The 11,017-nt window shown below is 47.6% G+C and overlaps 1 protein-coding gene across 7 annotated transcripts in view; it reads right to left on the bottom strand.

Moving 5' to 3' along the window:
* Positions 1-490: 490 nt before the first annotated feature.
* The window catches only part of nhsa (Nance-Horan syndrome a (congenital cataracts and dental anomalies)), a 51,701-nt gene continuing 41,174 nt past the window's right edge, over positions 491-11,017 (bottom strand). For 3 of the 7 annotated variants that reach the window (XM_047587046.1, XM_047587051.1, XM_047587050.1), the window contains exons 4-9: positions 10,887-10,949; positions 8,895-9,087; positions 7,170-7,301; positions 3,936-6,779; positions 3,579-3,702; positions 491-3,499 (exon numbers count right to left, since the gene is read on the bottom strand). In XM_047587046.1, the coding sequence (XP_047443002.1) occupies positions 2,866-3,499; positions 3,579-3,702; positions 3,936-6,779; positions 7,170-7,301; positions 8,895-9,087; positions 10,887-10,949 (3,990 nt within the window). In that variant the 3' untranslated portion in view covers positions 491-2,865. Of the gene's footprint in view, positions 3,500-3,578; positions 3,703-3,935; positions 6,780-7,169; positions 7,302-8,894; positions 9,088-9,962; positions 10,065-10,886; positions 10,950-11,017 lie in introns of those variants that run through there. The other 4 variants (XM_047587047.1, XM_047587048.1, XM_047587049.1 and 1 more) reach the window with 2 other exon arrangements.

The raw sequence follows: 11,017 nt of genomic DNA, 5'->3' as shown, positions 1-11,017 counted from the left end.
ATTGTTGTGTATTGTTGCGGCATTTCGCTGCTGCACTTTGCTTGATGCATAGGCAGAATGAGTGGACGCGGTGCTAATCAGCTCATCTCCTCCAAGCCAGGCTGCATCAGCCGATGGTTAATCTACTGTGTAAAGCAGCCTGACAGCTCGGCCGAGGCGTCCACCGGCAAATCAGATTCAGGGCGCCTCATTTAAGCTGCTTCACCCTGCCTACCGTTGCCATTTCCTCTGCAGGCTTCTCTGCAGCCCACCTCCGCCCAGCTCCTCCTTTTGTGCCGTTTCTGTTTTGATCAGTGTCACTTACGCCGCTGACGCCTGCTCTGTTCTGTATAAACAAGGCTGGATCACATTTCATACGCTGAGCTTATGCAAAATCTGAGCATGTCATGGTGTCGTTTCCTTTTAACTAACGTCTGCATCCATCTCCAACTCGTGCATGTGCGGCGTTTCCATCTAAAACACAAAACTGACATTTGCACGAACACTGGGAGGCGTTTTCAAAGCAGTCACATTTATTTATCTTTTTATACACATTTGCTAGGCAGCCCGTCGTGCTAGCAGTTGGCTTTGATAGGATTTACTGCGGGATTTCAACAACACGTACTAAAAAATAAATACAAGACAAGAGTGTTCCACAGCTCGAAAATATACAACGGTTTGAAATGAATGTAAACTCTGAGAACATGTTTTGTTTGTTTTTGTACATTAAGAAACAACTCAACAACCTTTGAGACAACTCCAAAAGTTACTGTATATACACGTTTGTACAATAAAAAAAAAATCAAAAGCTGACAGCTACAGTACAGTTATAGAGAGGAGGTTGATCTGAAGTCTGAGTGAAATGTACCGCGAAGTTGGGTGTCGGTTTTCCAAGAACGTTTCTGTCAAGTAAACGAGAGGAGGAAAAACATTTCAATGCCACTAACGAGTTAAGTGTTCTAGCCTCTGGCAGAAGCATCTACTGTGTGTACTCCTTTTACAAATCACACTCGGCGAGAGTGAGAAAGTTAAACAGCTCCATGTAAGGATCTATAAACATCCCCCAGGTACAGCAAGAGACAAAGGAAACTTCACAAATGTCACTTTATCAGTGCAAAAAAAAAAAAAGAAAAAAAGTTGGAATGAAGGTTCACAGATTAACCCATTGTGTACCCTGTTTACAGTCATTCGTTTGGAGGAACATTAAGGCCAGGATGATGTTGGTATTGACAGTGTACCTGCGGGGAAGAGCGGTCTTCCGCAGGGAAATATGGCTACATAGATTCTGTCAACTTTGCATAATGGCTGCGTACTGCCACTCCAATAAACACCACGTTCTGAGAAATCGCGACAGGGTTCCCTAAAATCTCACAACTAGCACATATCTGTGCCACGTTTTCATGACATATATACACAAATTGCTTTCCTGCGTGTCTCCGCAACCAGTGTCTTGTTTAAAAATTTGTCTCTTATATAAACAAAATAAGCATCTGGATAAAATCTGTTATTAAAAAATACCAGCATCTCGTTGCATACTTGTCACGGTAGGATTTCAGTTCGGGGGCCATTTGAACCAAATCTGGGGATTGCGCAGAGATTTTCTGTGTCTGGTATAAAAATAAATATATTCAGATAGCTGTGCGACACAGAAAATGTGAATGTGAAAAAGCCGGAGGAGAGAGGGGGGGAAAAAGGGTCGAGAAGCAGTAGAAAATGCTCAAATCCAGAAAGTCTTCCCGTTGCCGCTAGAGACAATAACCTGGCTCCGTATTCGACCACACATCCTCCACCAAAGCTGAAACTATCTCACACGAACGCTCAACTTGCCGAGGCCCAAGTCGCTCCGTCGCCCACCGTCTCCTTTTGAGTGAAATAAGGCATTTTTGATCGCCCTGGCCACTTTCCACCTGCCTCTTAACAACGATGCGTGAACACGCCAAGTCCGCAGACCAGAGATGACAGTTTTCTGTCAACGTTTTTATTTAAACACACAACCTCCCTGTTCCTTTGCTGCTCTTCGACTTCACCGCCTCCAACTATTTGATCACTTTTTCGTCTCCCGTGCTAACACCTGCCGCCTCCTTGCCTCCCCAAGATTGTCGACTGTTAGCGCCTCTGACAGTTCCTGTCTCGCGCGCTAATCGCTATTATTTATTGCATAACAATTTCAAATGTTATAATTTCCCAAATGCTTTACAAAGTAGTAAAAATACCAAAAAAGAAGCTGTTTACAAGCAATATGAATAGAAAGACTGAAGGTTCACATTTTAGTCTTGACGTTCAGTTGAGAGGGTTCAAAATAGTTCACTGGCTTGAGGGTATCTACAAGTTGTGTGTCTAATTGCATAGGTATTCACAGAATACATATAGTTAAAAAAAAAAGGTAAACTTGTACATTAAATTATTGTACATTGAAACTTTTTTTTTTTAATTCTGGAAAAAATCTGACTGCAGAGCAGAAAAGGTTAAACATGATGGTACTTTTAGGGCTGAAGGAAGGCAACCAGCTGGGTTTGGCTTTGGGAAATGTGCTTTACGCTAACAAAATATATTCTTTAGATCTACTAAGCTCTTCTCTAGAGCTGAAATGGGATTTTTATCACGCTAAATAATCTGGTTTCTGATGTCAACTGTTCAGTTCATGAAGACTTTTTTTTTTTTTTTAAGAAATACAGTTTGTGTATAAAACAGGTAAAATCGTTTCCGCACAATAATCAAAAAGGAAACTTTCAATCACGGCCACAATTACTAAATTCATGACAAAATGGTTTATGCAAATTAACCTCACGAGTTCTCCCGCTCCCGCCGCACAGTTCATATATATTATATTTCATTCTGGTCCATTCGCTGTAAACTAATAACATAACTTCACTTCTGCTCTGTCCTCTACATGGAGCCCTGCGAGGAGCGGTCGTCGTGGGGGCTCCCGTCCGAGTTCTCCGTCTCGCCCTCAGAGATGGCCTGCATGGGCGCCGAGTACAGTCTGCTGCGCATGCCGTAGCGGCTGCTGTTGGCGGGCGGCGGGATCCTGGAGCGCCCCTGCCTGGAAGCAGCGGATGTAGGGAAGGATTTTGGGGAGAAGCCCTCGGCGTTGGCTTTGGGGTAGGGGCTGGAGACCTGGTCTTGTCCTGACTGATACTGCTGCTGATGCTGCAGGGGGGACATGGGCTCCTCGGGCTGTCTGGGCGACTCCGTCAGAGAATCTCCAGGTGATTTAGGATTGATGGGGCTCTTGAGGATCTCTGTGGCCGACATGCGATAGCTAGAGTCTGAGCGGCTTCCCTTTTTAAGCAGCAGCAGCTTGAACTCCTCGTTGGAGGTGCTGGACTTCTTTGCGTTCCTGTAGATGGGACCGGAGACTCTCTGCAGGCCCGGCGGGGTCACGACGGAGGGGGGTGACGCCAGAGGCGCGGGGGAGGTCACCGTGCTGCTCGGGGGGGTGTTCGCTGATGCTGCAGCGAGGCGGTTCCTCGCACCGGACTCAGTGGAGTCCTTCCTGCCCAGCACTTTCCTTTTGGACCTGAGAGGGACGGGAGTCATTAAAGAACCTCTCTAACATTAGAGCAAACACACAACAGACTGGTACCGCAAAAACCCACCTGTGTATCATAGCAAACAGATCCTCGGTGGTGCGAGACTTGGTGGGCGACAGAAACACGCTGTCATCCTCGGGCCTCGGCTCATCATTCGGTGGGGACACTGCATTGTCACTGGGTGTAGAGTCTTGAACAGAAGCATTTTACACATTTAAAAATGCAGCGCGGTGCATATAACAGCATTTTTAACACTGTATATTGTATATATAAGATTGATAGTTTTACTTAATGATGAGATGTTATTTACACAATTAATCATTTATTCAAGCAAAAGAAAAAAGAATTCTTGCTTTTTCCCTCATCTTTTATGTCCTCTAATCAATGTGCAGAAAGGTGCTGATTAAGATATTTGAAATCTACCTTTACTGAAATAATCCTCCATCTCTGGTGTGGTCTCCTCCTTGCAGTCCTGCGAGGCACTATCGGCAGAAAAACCTGATGAATCATTTTCCACCTCCTTGCCGCCTTCATCGCCGACTGGGCTGATTTGTGAATCCTCTGACTGACTGTCGGCAGCAGGCACTTTCTCGGGACTGTCGGATCTCTCAGGTGAACTGTGCAGAACAAAGGGAGAAGGACACGGTTCTCCTTCAGTCTGAGGCTCCAGCGGAGGCTCTGAGTCTTCAGAGCAGACGGGCGTTTCTACTGCTCCTCCGCACGTCTCTTCTTTGTCACCCGTGAGCCCCTCTGGGACGTCTGCACCTTTCCAGTCTAAACATGGGCCTGACTGCAGCCCGTCCGCTGTTCCGCTCTCCAAAGGAGCGTCTCCGTCCTCCTTGGCCCTCGTCTCGCTCTGACCTTCTGCCACTCTGCTTGCGTGCTCTTTATGTGAATCAAACGCTGATTCACACGGCTCCTTTGTAGACGTGTGGTGATGGTGCGAGTTGTACAGTGGTGGACTCTTGAGCTCTAAAGATTTACTACTGGACAGTGTGCTATTTAATCTCACAGTGGGACACTGGAGCCTGGAAACTTCTCTGTCCTCATGACTTTCTTTGTGCTCCCGACTGACGGATCGGAGCTGCACTGAGTGCAGCACCGTGGGCGTGATAGTCAAGGGGTGAGCGTTGAACACCTCTAAGTTAGGAGTCGCGACAGGCTTCACTAACACTGCGGGCTTTTGTTTGTTCTGGTGAAGCATCTGTACCTGGGTCCTGTAAGCGGAGGCCTTGTTGTTGACGTGAAGGGCACTTAGGTCGAGGTGGGAGGGGGGGATTATGGGCAGCTCTAGATCTTTCTTCGAGGCCGCTCCTTCCCTGCTGGACTGCAGCGACAGCGACGAAAGAGAGGACTTCCTCTCGGGGACTTTGGGCTTCCTCTTGCCGCTGCACGGCGACAGCGGCCCCGGGAAGAAGGTGGAGGGAAACGAGGAGGTGGGGGTTTCTGACTGACTGGAGTAGCCGCTGGACGGGCTGGCCAGGGCCGCCAGCTTTTCCGGGGACGTCAGCTTGAACTCTCCCTCCACCGATGGAAGTGAGGGCGTGGTGGCTCTGGAGCCAGACTGGGACGTCTGGGACTCGGAGCTCTCCTGCGACTTGATGCATTCGATAACAGTCGTGCCGGTCGCCGTGCTCGAGTTTGACAAGGATCGGTAAGGGTCGCTGGATTTTAAATCGTTCAGGAGCCACAGATCTGCGTAGTCTGACTGCACAACGCCCTCGTCCTTAAACGAATGTGCATCTGTGGAGCTCAACACACCTAAATCAGGTAGATCAGCTGAACCCTCGACCCCCCAGACCACAAAGGGCTCTCTACTTAGCAAAGAGTTTTCTATGTGACCCGGGGAGCCAGACAGAGTCAGCTGTAGCTTCCTGTCCTTGGAAGACAGAGGGAGCCGCTGCCCGCATGAAATCTTTGGTTCTTTCTTGCCGGGGATGTTTCCATCACTGCATATTTTTCTTAAGGAGGAACTCCTCTTAGGCGGAGACGGCTTCACCTTTGGTTTTCTTAAGGAGAGGCAGCGTCTCCCCAGAGTCATGTGACCGCTCAAGTCGGACAGGCCACAGTCAGAGCCAGAGGGTGCATAGTTGTACGTGAAGCTTTTGCTGCCTTTCAGACCGCAGTCAAAGTGCATGGAGGTGTAGTAACCTTCAGTGTCTACGGAGTAGTGGGAGACAGTGTCTGCTTTCTCTGACGGCGGCTTGTCAGAGTAGCTGCTCTCGCACGTGGCCATGCTGGTGTAGCTGGGGCAGCCCAGGCTGCTCCCGGCCTCTCTGCTCGGCTCGGGGCTGAGGTCCTGCGAGCGAGGCGGCTCGGGGAGCGGGTAGCTCCACTCCTCTTCGATGGGAGTGCTGGCCCCGGCTTCCTCCAATATGTCCATGGCCGTGGAGGAGAAGGAGCCCGCCCGCTGCGTCCTGAGGCCGTGGTAGTGATCCAGCATGAAGCTGGTCTGCTCGTCGTTGGCGTGAGTGGCGGCGTTCAGGGAGAGCTCCGAGTCGCAGTGCGAGGAGCCGGTCAGCGGCGGAGAGGCCGCGGGGGGAATCGTTTCCGACGTCTGCGAGGGGCAGGTGGAGCTGCTCCCGCTCCAGTTTCCACTGGAGGACTGGTGGTCATCTTTGTGGTCCATCTGGCCACCCAGCACCCCTGCGGCTGAGACCGAGTGCACGGGGCTGCTGAAGGTGTCGGAGCTGGACGAGATCTCGCAGCTGCCCATGTCGGCCTTCCTGGGCAGGTGGGATCTGGTCCGCTCCATCCAGCTGCGCTCCGGACTCTCCAGCAGCTGATTGTACTTTAAGCTCCCCAGCTGGCGCTCAGGCATGGCCTGGTCATCTGTGCTCTCCTCTTCATCCTTCAGGATCAGCTCCCTCGGCCCGGACAGGAAGACTTCGGCGTTGAAGGTGGAAAGCTCCTGCTCGTCGTCGTCGTCGCTGTCGTTACGCCCGTTGTCCATCATCCGGCTGCTGTCTCGGGGCAGACTTCTCGTACGCAGTAGCGCTCCCACGGAGGCATTGAACATGGCGTCGGAGCCCTCGGGCAGGGAGGAGATGTTGCCTGCGGAGTGGGAGAGGGAGAGGGAGACTCCCTGGGCTCTCTGGGCCCTGATCCTCCTCCGGGATGGAGCGCCCGAGATCAAAAAGTCTTCCGTCTGGCAGCCCGAGTCTCTGGTGTTGAGATGGCTGACCAGCTCCTCGTGGGAAGGAGTGATGTCCGGACCGGCATGAACTATCACTGTCCGCTCTCTGGAACCAGGAGAGTCGTCGGAGTCTGGGAAGAAGACAGAAACGCAAGGCCCATAAACAAAAGAAAAGGTTTTGTTTCATTTAAACAAACATTTAAAATATATATATTTGTATATATAATATACACGCAGCAGACTTTAGTTGCTAGTTTAGTGACTTTCTCCTCAATCGATGGTCAAATAAAAGCATGAAATGCCCCAGAAAATAAATAAAATTTCTTATTATTATTAGTTTATGCCTCATGTGTACTGTTCAATTTTTAACTTAACAAAATAATTTAATGGTGCTAAATTACTGGTATCACCTTTGTGCAATCAACTAGCACTAGCGCATGTAATTTAAACCCTTATCTCTAAATAAATATCATTCAAAAGACTGAAAATACACAACATTTCTTTCATTAAGAGCAACATACCTAAGTCTTGCTGCAGCTGTCTGGGAATGCCGGCCACGGTCCTGCGTCTCCTCAGCTTCCGTCTCCTCTGAAGAACAGACTGCGAGTGAACGAGCGAGCAGCGCACACTAGCATCTCTGTCAAAGCCAACCCCTGCAACGAAGACAGGACATCTGAGGAATCTTTGTTTGAGTGGCAACTACAGAGATTCCTTCTTTAACTCACACACTGTCTCATAAAAAAAAAAAAAAAAAAAAAAAACAAAACTAACTCTTAGCTGAACTAAATTAGGTGTTGTATAAAAATAGCAGAGATCTGACTGAGCCCAAAGCCGCAGGAAGATAATACGGGAGCTTGGATCTAGAGTTATTTATATAACATTAAGAAACTTTGATAAAAGATAAATGTGGATTATTTTACAGACCAAAAGAAAAATCACGCAGCCAAGCTTTCTGGTTTCTTCCTAATTTTGCTGCTGATCTTTGACCATACGTTATGACTATCATGTGATAGCAAGTCAGGGCTTTTGGCTCCACAGCGATTGCTGGACTTTGCTTACAATGTGCATTTTTATCCTCAACTGTCTCTGACTCAGCCGGTGCTGGCGTACAACTCTCCCTTTGAGTCGATGGGAGCGAGAGTAAATAACATTAGGCAGGCCCTTTTCAACAGTTTGGACAGAAGCAATTTGCATTCATGTCACAGCGTCTCCTGCCTCTTTGCAGTCAGGAGCACAAAGAGTCAAAGCCTGAGAAACCGAATTAACATGGCACAAAGCATGACTTGCACTCTGAGAGTGACCTTCTGTATCAGTGTTAAATCACTTACTTCTTTTATTTTATTCCAAATATAGTTTTCTGTCCTTCCTTTAACTATATAACAACTACAGCGTTGAGAAGTGCCAAACTCAAGACAACGTGCAGTCTTTTATGTAACAGTTAGCTTCCTCACACCACTGATTAGATACGGTATTTATTTATTTATTTGTTTAACAACTGTGTTAAAAGAATAGTTTGACATTTTGGGAGTCTATTTTCCGGCTTAGATGATACCACTCTTTTGTCTCTGCTCCAAATGTGAAGCTATGGCCAGCTAGCATAGCTTGGCAGCTCCAAGTTAGCGACAGTTAGCTTAGGTCTGGCAAATATAAAGTAAACATATCACGTCTTATTCAAACAATAAAGATATAACCTGTTAATTAGTGAGCCTGTGTATTTCAATATGTGTTGCCATGTGTTAGAAAAGAAGAGTGATATCACGTCTGTGTGCTAACTATTTAGCTAGGACAGGGAAGTAATTAGCTTAAATTAGGTTAGCAGAAAAGACTGGAGCAAGTGTGAAGTTCGCTAATTACAACACACATAGTCCTTTTTTACAAATATGCACAAAAATAAACTGTTTTATAAGAAGCTTTTGCTAAAACTGGCATCCTTAAATTCACAAATTGCTATTTGTACACTGGGCTGATCTGTTCAGAATATGCCATTGCATTTATTACGTTGCCTTTCCACAGAGCCGGGCCTGCTAGTTCCCTGTTTTGTCTTTATGATAAAATGTGTTAACGTTCTTCTGGCTGTAGTTTCGTGCTCAACAGACAGCGTGGGGGTGGTATCAATATGCTTATCTAGCTCTGAGCAAGAAAGCTAGTCAGTGTAATTTCCTGTATCACTCATCTAAGAAAAAACCCCAAAGAGAGCCACCAAAGAAAGAAAAAGATTCTTAAGACGTGCAGTAACTGAAATTTACCAGTCACATTAATGGGGATGACACATGAGGTGATGACGTGGGTATTGCTTTTCATTCTCTCCTCTGGGGTGGGCAGCGGCAGAGCTTTAGACCAGTTAGTCTGCTTGTCCAGGGTGGAGGGGATGTTAGGGATGGGAAACTTAGACCGGTGACCTAGAGCCACCCCGTCAGTGTCAGGGTCAGAGGGCGCAGCCTGCAACAGATGGATATTTGCATGGTTAGATTGTTAAGGTTAGGCGGTGTTACGTGAGAACGGAAGAGTTAAAACACAAACAGGAGAAACTCAGCCTCAGAAAGAGGAATGCGTAGAGGACAGTGATTAAAGTCTGGGGATTACGCTGCAGTTGTCAGCGTTTATCTGGGAAAGAGTCGAAGACTAGATGCAGAGATTAGTGTTCCATTAATCTGCAGCAAACAGCAACGTGCTTCTGTCTGAGCAGAGGTGAATCAATGCACATGCACTTCCAGCGGCTGAGTTTATGTTAAGAGAGCAAAGAATCCGTTAAGCAGTGGAAATGAGCAGCATGCTTCACAGAGAGAAAGAGAGTGAGAATGGAAAGAAACACTCAAAGAATCCACTCATGCAAAAAAAATGAAATCACGCAGATTAGAAGTTGAAACCTGTCTGTGTCCAAGCTTGCAAAAAACCCCAGACCAATAAAAAGTTTGACAGACACACATCATGTCATGATAAACACTGACTCTGCTTGGAGAAACAAAAAAAAACAAAAAGACGTCTCCATCAACAACTACTGCTCAGGACAGAAATGTGACAGCGTAAACTGTCATTCCCGGCCATGACACGCCGCTCTGGAAACTCTTAGCTCATGCGCCGACAATCTGAGGCACCTCTGCGCGTCTCCTGCATAATAACGAGTCTCCGGAAATATTGTAGAGGAAATACTTGACTGCTGCATTCCTCTGAGTTTCAGTATCAATCACTACTCAGCGCTCCATCTCAGGCTCCCACGCAACTCAACATCCTTTTTCCATCGGCCTAAAGCTTCTCCACAGCCATTACTACTTACACCTCCACGTTAAATGTACTTAGGCTATTATTCCTCTTACCTTGACATTCCTGCAGAGAGACACATGTGAAACTGGGACTGATTCTCAGGCTGAACTGGTTCCCACCTCCACAAGCCGCCGGCCTCCCACCCCCATTTAAAGCCAGCTCTCGAGCCTTTGTGCTCTCTGTTCCCAGCAGACCAATGAGACCCTGACAAAACCCCGGCCACAAAGGAAACCGGTTTCCTTGGAAACTTCTCCCAACTAGTTGAAAAAAAAAATAAAAAATCAAAGGGGGACCATTTACAGCTGATTTGTTTCTCGGACAGAAAGACAGTTTTAGGAGTGTCTGAGAGGAAGGACGAGATGGACGAACGGGTGAAAGAAAGAGGCGGTGAGGGAAAAGGGGAAGAGTGGATACACACACACACACACACACACACACAGAGGGCGAGAGGGGTGTCCGTCCCTGTCTGCGGGCTCATTTCTGTCTCACGCCGGGCACAGAGCACGATATATTTGGTGAAGAAAGGCAGCACAAAGAGAGAAACATGAGGCCGTCAGCTGTGCAGTGAGGAAACCACAGCACAGAGGGATTATGGGTAATCACAGGCGCAAGCTTCGAGATGTCCACCCTATCATTAGAGAAACCCAGGCTGTGACTGTGGCCCTCACACACGCATTCCTCACATACTACAAGCTCCGAGTTCTTCAGACAACAACCGTCGGAATAAACAAACGGGCGATGCGTCGGATGTTTCACACGGACGAAACTGACTCTCCTTCACTCATACTTCATGCTCTCAACTGGGTGGAGCTCCGTGTTACTACTGCCAGAGAGAGTCACTGAGGAGGCATGCATTTCAAAAGAGTCATTATGCAAATGAGACAATCAGTAGTCGAACAAACAAGGACAGGTGAAATCAAAGTGTTAGATGGAGCACTCAAGAGCCAGGAGGGAGGGACGGAAGGAAGGACCAATACCTTTCTGCTCCACGGGGAGAAGCGGCAACATTCGGTGGGGGAGGAGGAGCGGGAGTATTCAAACTGAATTACAGGTCACAAAAAAAAAAAAAAAGGACAACAAAACACATGACAGGAATGAACACGGAGAT

Source organism: Mugil cephalus, chromosome 6 (assembly GCF_022458985.1).
Source record: "Mugil cephalus isolate CIBA_MC_2020 chromosome 6, CIBA_Mcephalus_1.1, whole genome shotgun sequence".
NCBI classification, from domain to species: Eukaryota; Metazoa; Chordata; class Actinopteri; order Mugiliformes; family Mugilidae; genus Mugil; species Mugil cephalus.
Note: the sequence above shows the minus strand (reverse complement) of the source record. Positions and strands in the feature narration are given on the sequence as shown.